The 14,483-nt window shown below is 47.4% G+C and overlaps 1 protein-coding gene across 1 annotated transcript; it reads right to left on the bottom strand.

The window, feature by feature from the left end:
• Positions 1–604: 604 nt before the first annotated feature.
• LOC119216424 (solute carrier family 22 member 23) lies at positions 605–14,279 on the bottom strand. The gene is made up of 10 exons (XM_037469253.2): positions 13,512–14,279; positions 11,924–12,027; positions 10,800–10,954; positions 4,440–4,626; positions 4,036–4,163; positions 3,356–3,458; positions 3,009–3,235; positions 2,718–2,750; positions 1,862–1,985; positions 605–1,120 (listed from the first exon to the last, which is right to left on the bottom strand). The coding sequence occupies exons 1-10, from the start codon at positions 13,932–13,934 to the stop codon at positions 685–687; spliced, it is 1,920 nt and encodes a 639-aa protein (XP_037325150.1). The 5' UTR covers positions 13,935–14,279; the 3' UTR covers positions 605–684.
• Between the last annotated feature and the right edge of the window lie 204 nt (positions 14,280–14,483).

Below are 14,483 nucleotides of genomic sequence, written 5' to 3' on the forward strand. Positions count from 1 at the left end.
TTGAAGCCGTACTGCTTTCTTTAAGAATCTGTGTCTACACTGACCTCTTCTGTGAGGATCAAGTGCCACAACGGACTTCTCGTAGAGGAACAACAAATACCAAATTAAAAAAAGGAAACGTGTCGAACCATTTGTGCCCTTTCATGCAAAAAAAAGAGTGTTAGTGGTTTAGCCAATCCCTGGTTCTCCAACAAGTCGGCTGAACATCACAAACACTTGATTGTGTCTCTGACATTTAGTGCAAAATAACTTCTAAAGAATTACAAGATGCAGTGAAATTCTCTCTCAACGAGTCAAATCTGCAAACACAAACGTCCTCCAGCAGACGTTGCTCAAAGAGGGTCTGTCCCGCTTTGCCTCTTCACCTGTCTGCTTCTTCTACCTGTAAATCCTTCTCTACGGAGCGGACGGCAGTGCAACAAACTCCCCACGCAACACTTTCAAATTATTGAACACACACTGACTTCAGATACAATTTTTTTTTTTTTGCCAACTCTTGAATGAATCATAGTAACAACAACCTACACACACACACACAAATATATTACCGTCACCATCAGAGAGTTTGTCTGGTTCATCCGAATAATTCCATCCCCCCCCCCCCCCCCCCCCTCCTCCTAAAAGTCCTGCGTTGTCCCAAACTCGTGGATGAATGCTAAAGCGACACCCGGCGCCGGTAGGAGACTATTGCTCGGGTGCTCGCACCCCGTTGGCCACGGCCTGGTTTCCGATCACCTCGCCGCCGGTGGCCAACGAGTACGAGGCCGGCACCGCTGCCAGAGCGGTCGCCGCGGCCACCGTGGCGCCGCCGGTGGTCGTGAGGTGCAACGGCGTGTCGTGGACGCGGGCGTACTCGCCGTCGGTCTTGGCCAGGAGGAGGTGCTGCTCCCCTGGATGCAGCAGCGTCTGTCGGGTGAAGCTCTCTCCGTCGGCCAGGCTCTCGGGGAGCGGCTGGCCCCGCGGCTCGGGCAGCAGCAGCAGGCAGATGATGCACAGCAGGGTGCAGCAGGCGAAGATCACGTGGTGCAGGAAGTAGCCCTTCTGGTTGTGGAGCTCCATGATGGGGGCGGTGAGCATGCCGAAGCCGGCGCTGGCCAGGACCAGGCCCAGTCCTCCACCCCTACGCGGGGACACACACACACAGAGAGAGAAGGGAGAAAGATTTGTCACCACGGTGTTTCAGTGCTCTATGGGGGAGATGGAGGGAGTGTTTGCACCTTTACTCACATCTCTGCGGTTTACACTTCTACTGAAACTTTAGTGAGTATATAAAAGACTCACCTGTCAGTCAAAGTTGCACCACAAGATGCAGCCAACACCAGGAACAAGAGATTTGCCCAAAAGGTTCCATACGCAGCGACAATTCACATTACGGACTATTCAGCGAAAGGCGGAGGATACTGTTTTTACCGCTGGTACACAAGAAATCCATCTGCTCCACCGTTTTGGACTAACAGGAAACTATTATTTCATGTATGGTCACCCCCCACTCACACTGGTCAATTAAACGTAACAAATGGACTAAATGGATTTCCCAAGACATCAAAATTCTTTTGGCATTCAAATAATGTATAACGTTTTTTCTGACACTGGTGGAAATGATTCACACCACCTACTCAAACCCACTTAAAGATACGGTGTAATACAACACTGTGACACAGACTATGCATTCTCTTTATAATATTTTTATCACATTTTTCTTTCTGTGAAACAGGGCAATTTTTGTGGTGAGTGTATTTCATGCTTAGAATTTTGACCTTCAAGTGAAATGGCCTATGGTAGATAGTCCACCATCGGTAACAAATAAACAATGCCCCTTTCCATAAGGGTCCCCTGTGTGTTTCTGATCTTCAAGGCTCACCTGATGACAGTAGGGGTGATTTCAGCACAAAAGAATATGCTGAGTGTGCTGACTGCGTGAGAGGAGAACATGCCGATGATGGAGAAGGCCACCGAGAATTTCCTGTTCAGGGTGTCTCGCAGAACTGTGCATAGGAGGACAATAAAAAACATAAGAACACCGGAAATGTCCAACATGAGACACAGCATAACAGTGTTAATGTAAGGGACAATGTCCAAGGAGGCCCTCTGGGTAAAGATTCCTGCTCATCCCTGTTGAGGTTCACTTCACACTAATGACCATCTTATTATACATTATTCTGCTTTCCACCAATTTGAATAGATTAATGAATAATGTATAGCTTCCAGTAAACAAACAGTCCTCTTGCTGTGTATGAAGATCAGAACTATGGTTGCAACGGCGCGAACAAAAACTGAAGCCATGTTCACGTTAAGGCTTGAGAAGCTTAATTCATTTTACATTTAGAAGTGGACTTTTGGGGGGGGGGGGGGGCTATTGTAGGGAATACACATTTTTATTCGTGTTCTTTCTTATGTTCTTTGTCATGTCTTTGAAAATAAGGTTGCAAAAATTTGCATTAGAAATGTTTGCATGCAAGGCTGTGTATGACAAAACAAAATTGTTCAAAATTCATATATACTCCTGTATACTCCTGTTAATTCCTATGTAACGTTTCCAACTTCGAATATTCCCGGAATATTGCAACCCCAATTAGAACTGTGGAAATCTGCTGTAAGGAACTAACCATGGAATAAGACTGTTTAACAAGGCTATGTGAGAATATACAGTATGTTACTGCACAGGCACCTAAATATTAGACCAGAACATGTAAATAACAAACACACTGTAGTTGTACCTGTGTCGTGGCGAAGGCTGTACTTGCCAATCACTGGTTTCCATTAGCGAGCGTTGGAGAGAGGAGAACATGTCATTAGTCCACACAAAGGGCAGCACAGTGCTGACTCATAACAAGCACAATTTCTCTTTTTTTAGGCCTTGAGGAGAACTCTGCACGGTACCACTGAAGCCTGAAATGATGACCCCTGTATTGCATATGTGGGAAAGAACTGCAGGCTGTACTGTTTAACTGTTCAATGACAAGGTGATGCAAAATGTCCAACTCTCTTCTCGTGTTGCGATTACTCACAGTTGAGTAGGCCCAGCTGTAGAAGGGACGCCAGTGCTGTAATGATCATGAAGGTGAGCAGCCCTCCCCGCCGACCCATCAGCCCCACCGCGGGGCAGACCGCCAGGCATGTTGCCACGGCGATGCCGGCCATGGTGTAATAGTCTGCGTGGCACAAAGCCGTGGGCTTGGCCTCCGGGTCCATCATGCTGCGGGCGAAGCAGTGGTGGATCCCGTAGCCCGTCAGCCTGCCCGGACAACAGCGAGACCCAATCAGCAGACGGACAGACCAGAGCCAACAAGACACACGTTGATTTCTTAATATATATATTAAAGGAACTGTGCCGGCCCGGCCACAACACACTTACGAGTTGACACACAGCACCACGATGTTTTTCCACAGGTTCCTCGTGCTCATCATCTTGACAATGCAGGTCGGTTGGGGTTTCTGGTGCAGCTCCTGCTCCAGCTCTGGTAGGAAACCCGAAGCACACCGTGACATGAGAGGCCAGCCTAATTGCGCTCTGTGGCCTGTAGATGCATAGCAAATCTCTTTGTGTGTCTGCAGGGCCACGAGGTGAGGCATGAACACGGAGCGTATCCCCGAGGCAGGGGAGGAGGGCGGTGAGGTATGGGGAAGGGTGTAAGGTCAATCCTTTGCTTTTACACGGTTTCGGATTCGTTCTGTTGAACAGACTAAACAAGTAAGGCTGTAAGTTTTTGGGCAGTTTGAGCAGTTTTCCCTTTTTATAAATAGATATCAAATCTCAACACTGATTAAACAAGTGAAAATAGTCAGTAGGGTCAGTCTCTCTAAGACGGAAGTCTTATTGAAAAAACGTTGAGAGACACTGCTGGGAATCTACAGCATGGTTGCACGTATGAAAAGGGGATCTTTGAGTCTTTGTGTTCGTTGCATGTGCATTTCATCACACGCTAAGAAGCGGCTGCAACATAACGCAGATGATGACAGTTTTGAAAAGTTGGCATAGTGACGTGAATAAAGTAAAAAGACTGAGGATCAATCCTCTAGTTTGATGCCCCTCACCCGTCAGAACGCCTCTCGGCTCAGTGTTCAGGTTAACCTGGTTCTTCCTGGCAATACGCAGCATCATGGCTTTGGACCGCCTGTAGTGGTGGGTGGCAAGCAACCAGCGCAACGACTCCGGAAAAAGCCTGGGGAGGGAAAGAGGAGAGCGGGAAGGACATGGAAGAGAAGAGAAAGACATGAGCCAATGGGTCAGAGCAAGAAGAAGAAACCGACAGAAGTGGGAGAAGAAGGAAAACAATAGAAGAAAGAGAGTATTGTTTTTAAGTTGAAGCAGAGGCTGCAGAGCACTGTGAGGTGCAGTGTTTACTGTACAAGCCATCGCCTGGCTCATCTGCCTCCTCAACTACCCCCCCTCTCACCCGCAACCCTCCTTGTCCATTTCCTCTGAGGGCGGGACTCACCAGACGTAGGGCAGCATCAGAACAAAAGGGCTGATTATGACAATCTGCAGGACCTGCCAGTCATCGCGGCCCGGCCAATTGCGGCACAGCGCGGCCACCCCTGGCATCAGAAGCTGCCCGCCCACCATCAGGAAACTGGCCACCATGGTCATGGAGAAACGCCAGGCTGGCAGACAAAGCTCGATCCCTAAAATGAGAAGACAGTGAGAAAGAGAGAGGTTTATTTTCACTCGAAACAGAGACTCTTGTGGTGTTGCTGTGGAAACGTGTAAATCATAAGCTGCACGAGTGGGTTGCATGTGGGGCCAGTGCGGAATTTCCTCTCTGAATTATTGAGAAATCCTGTCGATTAATTTAGGAAGTACTACAAGTCAAGGTTTGTGAAAGGCTTCAGCTGCTTGGTGAGCATTTCACCAAATCAGTCCATTATACTCTCCCCCCCCCCCTATACCGCCTGTAACATGGTACAGTCCAGATGGCCTGGTCCTTATGGCAAGGTCTGTTTGAAGGTGACCGTTGTGGGAGGATGGGAGACTCACTAACCTGGCCTCCTGTACCATCTCTTGTTGTTGTTAGGAGGAGGAAGCAAAAGCAGAGGGGGGAGGAAGGGAAGGGAGGAAGTAGGAAGACAGGAGCAGAATGCAAATGACACCCCCCCCCCTCCCCCCCTAAAGAAAATGCAGGAGTCGCTCTATTCATCAGTTGAATCACTAGAGGAATGATAACAAACAATAGCAAGAGGAAGCCAGAGACGGCTAAAGGCCCACAAAGCGAGGTGGGGGGGAGAAAAACAAAGGAAGAAAGCAGAAAGATGACACAGATTCCAAGATAAGAGAAATAGTTCAGTTACAGGAAAAAGACATCTGGAAGAACAACATGAAGATATTACTGAGAACCCCCTCCTCTCTGTGTCAGAGAAAGTTCAAATGAATATTTCCGGTTTACTTTCGGGGCCGGAAGTATAAAAAACATTTTTTAACAGATGATCTGTCTACAACTGTCAAGATGTAGTGATGTTTTGTATAAAAAACTACTTCAAGATGGCATCTGTTGCTTTTATGTTCTGTAAGTCAAACTTTAATGTGGAAAATAACGTGTACCGAAAGCTGGCAGATGAATGTAATGTAAAACGGGAAATATTGGCCTCCGGAATGTAGTCAAGAATGTCAGTAGCATAAGATAAAGGTGCAGTGGTACATGCAGAAGTTCCTCAAAATCGCTTGTTTCCATGTCATGTATTTCCCCCTGTGCTCTCGGCCCTGACAATCAACACACACCGTGCCTCTTTGGCCCCGCCTCCAGCGGTCAATAGACATGGATCAGACACACACAGACTAGACATAAACTGTGCCGTAGCAAAGGCAAAGCATCTCCAGACCTACTGCGGAGACCCCCAAAAACACTCCCCAGCTCTCTGAGGACTTTACTGGGATATCAACACACACACACACGCACACGCACACACACTTGCAGGGAGCTTTTGTTCCCGCTGAGTTGGAGAATGGTTCTCCTTGTGCTGATTATCTCACTGCCCGCCGTCACCCCCCTATGGGCTGATCCTCCCTCGCCCCCCCTCCTGCTCCCTCTTCCCTCTTGCTCATCAGGGGCTGAAGTGGCTCCCTCACCCTTTGTAAAGCCACCATCCCCCACTTCCACACCCCTTACCCCCCCCCCCCCCCCTCCTCCTCCTCCTCTTCCTCCTCCTTTCCCTGAGCAGTTGCATCTGAACAGTTGCAGAGAGGGGACGGGAAAACAAAAACCTGTAATTGGAGAAAAGGAGGCTAAAAACAAAGAGAGGGCAACAGAAAGCAGCTATTCTAATGGGACAACTAATCCTTGATGACGAATGGCCGCCACCACACACACTTTGTGTCGTCTTCTGCTCCGTCCCTGACCTTGCCTGGGGCATGAGAGCGGGGCACCGAGACGATTGGCTCTCTGACAGCATGAGTTAAGAGAGAAGACCACAGTCTGAGTGTGTGATGGGTGTTTTATGTTCCAGTCATGTGGTCTCTGCCCCACTGTGTTGACAAAGCATCCGAACCGATGTTTGGAGAGAAAAAATTGATAGACATCCCCTTTTGTTTCTGGAACATTACACACACACACACACACACACACACACACACACAAAAGGCACACTCATGAAAAGAGTCCTCTGCCGCTGCCTTAGGGCTTCACAGAGAGCAGGTTTCACAAGGGCACCGACAGGACAGTACGTGTCCCCAGCTGAGTCAGCACTAGTCGTCGCAGTAGCTCATTAACAACAAGCACACACATTTAAATCCGTGTAAATGTCTTGCACTATACTCCCATAGAGATGTATAGGAGTATAGTGCGTGTATCTGTTTTTAGCCACACGTCTCTGAGAGTGGAGCAGAGACAAAGATGTCTCAGTGCCGTTAGAGTAAATGCAGCCTAATTCCTTTGGGTCCGTGCAAACCTCACTGACAGAAATCCTCCCTTTGAGTACCACATGCTCCCCGCAGGCCCTGAGAAGCGGCCCTGAAATCTTTTTGCGGCTTGCTGCAGCGGCTCCTGTCAGCTGGGATTCGCAGGGTGCGCACTGCTGAATTTGAATCTCGACACAATTATGTGAGAATAACAAACCCAAAACCTGTGTCAGATGCGTCTGAACATGTGGCAAGTCCTTCAGGAGAATTCCAAATCGTTCTGCAATAAGGATTTACCCGAGTCAGAGCTCTGGCTTGTCAGCAGTCAAGTCTGACTACGGTCAGCCGCGGGCTGAGTTCGCCTGAGCGAGGCCAGTCCATCTGCCAACACAGCGGGAGGGAAAGCATTTAATAACTCAGCTCAACTGTCACCAGAACGTCATGCAAGCACCATCCAACAAGGCTGCCAAATGGAATCAGCACAACATGAACGCTGTACGTGTGTGTAGAAACACTGATTCCTAATTCCGTTTTATTCAGCTGCAGTGTGTGAGAAACCTTCATAGTCACGATTCTAATACATGAAGTGGACATGCTAAATTATATTTCAGTGTTGTACAAGTCTCCCTTTGACCGAGCCCTCGTTTTAAATCGACGGCACTTTTCCAAACACATATTGTGTCTCCACGGCATCTTTACGATACTTGTGTGTCACACTGCGACCTGCAGACACTCAAAAGGTCTTATCTTTAAACACCGTCTTGACCAAACAGCACTCACAGGATAAATGTGATATTATTTTTCAGATAATTTTTGATGACGGGCAGAAATTCGAGGAAAGGGGTACGAGGAGACGGAAAGGTCGCTCCTCCCGCCTCCCAGGGGACGGCCCTCTGGTACGTGCCGAGTTACAAACTAATCAACTCTGAATGCAGAATTGGTGCAAACAACCCCGATGGGCAAACAAAACACGAATGAACACGTTTACATTGGCAGTGCAAACTAAAGCTTCTGCTGGCGGCTCCAATGGCGTTTATTATTCTCTGTGAGCTGCAGAGAGATAATCAAACGATGAGATGCTCATAAAGTGAAAATAATGAAATGGCATTGAGAGAGAGGGGGAGGAGGATGAGATCAATGTGGTCAAGGGAAACAGAGTGAAGATGGAAAAAGCCAGAGAGCTGCTGTATTTAGAAATCTAAAAGTCAGCCGTGCCTTGACACAGGCAGAGAGGAGGCAGAGACAAGGGGCATCGATGTGGAGAGATCGGCACAATGCGATGGAGCGGAGGCGCGTCAGCGTGCAATCATCCATAATACGGTACACGTGTGCTACATGACATCCATGATGGGTGTTAGCATCTGTCCTTTTGTTAGCACAAGCCAGCAGAATAATGATACTTAACATACAGAGGAGACCAGGCGGGAGGCAGGGAACCTTGAAACGAGCGAGTCGTGCTGTGGCTGAACGGGCCTAAAGAAAAGCGTGTGAGCACCCAACGGTGACTGGATCGACCACAACAACAAGCCGGCTCCTTTCTTCACTGTGATGGTTTGCTCTTTCATTGATCTGCTGGCCTACTTACAAGCTGCGTGATCGTCTGACTGCTCTTTGCGGTCCGTTTCTTTGCATTCCCTGATCTACGCCCAGATGTTGCGGCCATACAACCCTCAGCATGCCCTGATCTCCCAAGCAAATGATGGACTCTGCCCTGGTCACAGCGGACAGCAGACTGCAAACTTTTTGAACACAGTCTTCTTCCTCTTATTATTATTAATGGCTAAAGCTACTAAACATGTTTGATAATATGTGATATGCCTTTAAATCCCTGTATCCCAGTTATCTGATTTCTGACCCTTATAACTAAGGGACTATGTTTAAAGGATACACTCCCTTCACTCCTTTGTATATTTTCAATTTTAAGGTACTTTTACTTTATTTGCGTTTTTAACAGATTACGATTTTAAAAATAAAAATATCTATTGCATAACATGTGATACTGGATGGATTCAAGTTCAAATGTGTTCCACCAGTAGCAACAAACTATTTTTGCAGAACTGAATGTTAATTTTACTCAAGTAAAAGATGCAAGTCCTTAATTCAACCTCTGCTTGTTTGAATGTTTAAATTATCTCTGAAATTTTGTTTGAAAGGAGGTCCAACGCTCATCCAACGCTCGGTGTGAAGAGCCATCAAATTAAGGCATAGTCGCTTCAACCTGAAAGCAATTTTTGTCATCTGCAATCTAATGGACTGGACTGCACAGTCGACATAAACAAAATGACGTCACTTCAAAAATGTCACTTCAAAAAACATTGACGACTCCGACGCTTCTGTCCTGCAAGGTGCCTGCTGAGCCTCTCTTGGTAAGCGACAGAAACAAGGTAGAATGACGAGGAGCGTCATGCTCCACTCAGCATCCAGGGTTGTTCTGCTCGTGTGTGGGTACAGTATGCGCTGCTATTCTACATGTCTTCTTACTGCTAAAAGGACGGCGGCATCTGTTGTCTGTGAGTTTACTTCAAAGCAACTGTGTCCTGTGTCGGATGGGCGACTGTTCCTCCTTCTGTATTCATCCACGGCTCACTCAACTCGCAAACACCTTCTTTGTTACACTTCAAAGTGCATGAATACAATCTGTTCCCTCACACAAACAGCAGAGACACTCAAAACACACACGCGCGCACACACACACAATGCCATCATTGTCCACACTGAGCACACAAACAGGTGACAGAGAAAAGAGCCATTACAGATTACAGAGCAACAATGAGCTCTCGTAAATGAATATTTGAATCTGTCGTACTAATAATAATTGCAAATCATTGAATGCTCTTTTTCCCAAACCAGATACTTGTGAGAACAATAGAGCGATAAATGTCATGAAATGAAACTATTCTGTCCGGTTAAATAAACCTTAGCTCTTTTCCTCATTCAGCCTGTACGGTGTGGTCTTCATTTTAAACCTGGCGTTTCCAAACCCCTGTGACCACAAAACTTAAAGAGTCTTTCGTTGGCCTTTGTGCACATCGCAGATTAAATTCACTTCTCGGGGGTTCCTCTGCAGACGAGCCACTTTGCTTGTTTGTTTGCAGAAGCAGTTGTGCAGATATTTATCAGGATCCCCTGCTGAGAGGGACTAAACCAGCCCTGAGCTCACAATCTGCCCCCGCTTCATACATAAGGATCTGCTAATCTCCTACTGGCCGGACAGAACAGAGGGGGCCTACAGAGAGTGAGTGGAGGCGGGGGGGGTTCAGAGGGGACAGTAGGAGTGTTTTGGGACGGGGGTGAGGAGTGCGTAGTGGGGGGGGGTTAATGCTATTAACCAGTTTGGTGTCACCTTGGCCATTGGCCACTTATTAAACTATTTAAGATGTGGCTAGAGAAGAAGACACGCCTACTTTGGTGCTCTCAGGACAATTTGCAGAATCTCTGCACCAGAGGCCATGAGCAATCCATTGTTAAAATAGTTACTATATCTTGAGGGCTACTGCCATTACTTTTCTAACTCAAAGTGATTTTAAGAAATTGGAATGCATTCATTGCACTGTGTAAAACACATCATTTGACCCGGTCAGGTGAGATGTTAGAGAATCACTGGACAGTGGTCATTTCAGTCTAAAATGTAGTGTTACACCACCTTCTATCAAGAAAAATGTTTCATCAGACAAATATTTGAAACTTAGATAGATATTTCTTCCTAAAAGAGAGCATTCATATGACAATATTGAAGGTGAACATATTCATTATGTGAGAAGTTATTGGGATATACAGAGATTGTTGTTGACACTGGGAGGAAACCAATCATTTTCAAAAGTATTGCAAAAAAAAAAAAAAGGGATCTGTATCGTACCATTAGGCCGTTAATGGGTTGATGAATAACCCCAATAAACGACAGCGCACCAATGAGGAGATCCGGGAGCAGGGGGAAAGCAGGAATATGCAGGCGACAGCATTTACTTACTGAGCACGTAGAGGGAGAGAGCGAGGCCCGCCAAGCAGAAACCCTCAAAGAAGCGCAAGGTGCTGAACATGGTGACGTTCACAGAGAAGGCAACACTCAGACCAAACACCAGCATGAAAAGCACCGAGAGAATCAACACGGGGTGTCGACCAAACCTTTGGAAACAGAGAGAAGCAGGAAGGAGAAAGAAGTAGCAACGTGTTTAATAGCTGTCACAAACTGAGAAGAGAGGAGCTTCTGCTTTGAAGCTGATCGGTCCCGTCATGGTTTGCTCCAGACTTTAGTGGACGTCCTGGTACACTGGGGTCACTGGGTCACTGGGCCAGGTCAGAGCTGAGGACATTTCTTTGCATTGTTTCCATGGTTACGGATCCCAAACACAATGTGGGGACTTTTTTTCCCACGAAGCAACTCCTGCCGTCTGACCTGACCACATTGACTTCATTTATTAAATTGACAACAGCCTGCAAACCAATTACTAAAACATACATTCTGTTAGCTTGGTGCTCACAACTATTAGAAAAAAAACGTTCAATCATTTAGTAGCCAAATTTCTGTCAGACACTTTAGTTCAGTTTTTTATTCGAAACTCTTTTGAATGTAGAGGTTGACAGCAAGAGCCATGGGCTTCGAACACAAGGAACGAATGCTTTAAGAATTGAAATGTCCATAATCCAGTTGATCCAGACTGAGATCAGATGGATTTCCATTGAAAGATGCCAATGGTCAATTAACAATTTGTCTTGTACTGTTAGCAGGCCGTTGTTTTAACAACTTATATTGTTTTAACCTATACATACATATATCTGGCATGAAACTTTTGATTCAGATTGAATGGTCTTAGTAGAGTATGAATATGTGAGCAACTCTTTGGTTTACGACCTAATCCTTGCAAAACTGATAACTGATGATTCAGTTTTAAGCATTAACAAAACTCAACACACCTACATTGCTTTGGGATGTGGGCACAAGGATTAGAGAAACCCTCCAAAACTACCGCCACGGTAGATTGGAGTAGACTTAAGGGAGAAAATTTAAGGGAGAATTTTGTATTTTGGTGTAACATAGATATTTTTATCATCAGAAACTGTAAATGAGCACAAGACAAGGAAGAAGCAGCTTACCAGTCAGCCATGACCCCCATCACTAGGTAGCCAAATATGGAGCCCACCAGCAGAGAGAACTTGGCAATGTGCACCTTCCAGGCTGAGTCACACACCAGGTTCCACTGAAACGAGAGAGAAAACACAGAGAGGAACGTTATTCAACTTTTCAGAGAAAACCACCCACAACAAGATGAAAGGGAATTAGACATCAGCAGCTGAGCAGTTTTAGTCTGTTAGCTGCACAGAAACACAAAGAAATATGGGTTTTTCTCATCAGACGTCTGTCTAACTCGCTGCTCTGATAGTTCATGGTGTTTGATGAGCGTGCAAACGGGCTGCCAAACGCTTTTGAAACACTCAGATGTGCATTTGAGGGAAAAACGAGAAAGCTTGTGAGAAAACGTGTCACTGTGTTCATAATGACAGAAATCGATCGCTTTCCACTCTCTGTGGGTCAGTGCACACAGCCTCGGCATCTGGAGCTCAGCCAAGAACACATGTGCAAGCATGATGTGTAATTATATTTGTGCACGACCCAGAGAGGATCTGCAGGCGTGCAGCAGCGCAATCGAGCCATGTGTACAAAAAGTGGAGAGGAAAAAAGCGTTGGTGTTCAACAGTCATTTACAGAACTCCATGCTGAGCCTGCAGCCGTGTGCCGAGGAGCAGAGAAGGAGGTGATTATTGGTCATGACTGATGCTTTTGGTTAGAAAATGGCCGGTGGTGATGCAGAGAACTCAATATGGCTTTATCAGGCGTGGGACATTAGCACTAGCGTTATTTGAGACGGAGGCCATGAGCTGGGTGCAAAAGGCACTTTGATGATATGGCCGTCAAGTTCTTATCACGCTACAAAATACTGTTATCAAAATTTAATTAGAAGCAAAGCTCAGTATGTTTTTTCTTTCACACAAATGTGATCCAAAAACACTGGATTGAACTAATCAAGGTTTTGAAACAGGATTTTTGACTTCTTCTAGAACACGGATTCAAAGTTTCTTTGTAGTGCCTTTCACTTTTCTATTACACGAGTGCTGTAGTGTGGCATATTCCCCAATAATTGCAAAGCTTAAGCAACCCGAGCGTGTTTAATCGCTCTGAGCAAAGACAAACTGATCAGTATTAAGCAGATTGGTATATTGGACACAACATCATTATAAGTGGTAGTGTTCCCGTGACATTCACTAAATTAAAGCAGAAGAGGGGAAAGGATTTACGTCCCTGGGTCTCTGGCTCTGGGACTGTGTCACGGTGGGGTGTAATGCCCAACAGTGCAGCAATGAGCTGAACTTCACAACATAAGTGATTTGTTATTTACTGGTCATTTTGTGATTATTCTATTATTACTATTATTCTTAAAAAACTATACTAACTATATTGACTTCAACCATGATTTCCCACGCCAAGCCACAGCATGGCCATCAGCTGCTGTCTCTGACACACACTCTCATATTGAGGTCAGGGGGGAATCTCTGCTCTGAACTGAGGGTGATGAAGACAGAGGGCGGTGATGATGATGATGATGATGATGATGATGATGATGATGATGAACAGAGAGCTCTGTCTCAGATAAAGCTGTGTCTCTCTCTGGAGCTCAGTCGTTACCTTGGTAACCACATTCTGACTAAGTCCCGTTTGCAGCTCCAGCTTCCACTCCTTGCAGGCGCATGGCATACCGCCGCCTTCGCCGTAGCCCCCCTCGGTGCCGTTGCCGGCGAGTTGCCACGCGGGTGCGCCGCCGCTGACCGGCGGGGACCCGGCGGTCCAGTTGCTGTCGTTCGTGAGGGGCTGCAGGCACGTTCCATTGGGCTGGGCCAGGAGGAAATAATCCGAAAACTGACTAAAGCCAATGAACAATGCCGGTATCCAGGTCAGGACCACGAGCTGCTTCTGATGTTTCCCGAACCCCCCCAAAGACGGCAGGACGGTGCGGTCGATGTGCGGCAGCAGCCGGGGCACCGGGTGCTCCAGCGGGGTGAAGCCGTTCTCGGGCGGGTGGTCCTGCGCCTCCAGGCGGCTGGCTGCCATCACGGCCCGGCCACAAAGAGAGCCGGCGGGCGAAGCGAAGCCCCCCTCCCTCCCCCTCCACCCCCCCGCTCCGTCGCCGTCCGAGCACTCCGCGTTAAGCCCTTTGACACAAAGGGAAGCCCGCGGCGCAGATAAATCCTGTGTGTAGCCAACAAAAGCCCGATCCAAATATAGCGCGTCTCCGGTGCGTGGGGGGGGCGTGCGCAGGCACCAGATCACCGAGCAGTCGTCTTCATGGCGAGGCGGGACTGCAGCGACCAGGGGATGTCCGAGTGGAGAAGCTGTGTCAGGAGGAGAGGGCTCTGGAGAGGCTCCCGGGGAGGAGTGGAAGCGGACCGGCAGGCATGCTCACCAGCACGGGCTTTGAATTCCATGAGTACAGCTCCCACAGCGAGATCCATCCATGTGCAGCTGAAGTGGGCCAGGCCTGCTGGTGATGGAGAAGCACAACAAGGGGCTACACATCCACACTGGGATCCTCTTAGACATCTACTGGTCCCTCATCCGTTTACGCGCCACAGGTCTCACACCTGCCCCCAAAACGGGGAC

This window comes from Pungitius pungitius, chromosome 7 (genome assembly GCF_949316345.1).
Source record: "Pungitius pungitius chromosome 7, fPunPun2.1, whole genome shotgun sequence".
Lineage (NCBI taxonomy): Eukaryota > Metazoa > Chordata > Actinopteri > Perciformes > Gasterosteidae > Pungitius > Pungitius pungitius.

Coding starts and splice junctions, on each gene's coding strand:
- LOC119216424 (XM_037469253.2), bottom strand. CDS start 13,934: ATGGCAGCCAGCCGCCTGGAGGCGCAGGACCACCCGCCCGAGAACGGC. Junction 4,627..10,799: donor TCTCTCCCTCTACGTGCTCA/GTAAGTAAATGC, acceptor TTCTCATTTTAG/GGATCGAGCTTTGTCTGCCA. Junction 1,121..1,861: donor ATCACCCCTACTGTCATCAG/GTGAGCCTTGAA, acceptor GTCCCCGCGTAG/GGGTGGAGGACTGGGCCTGG.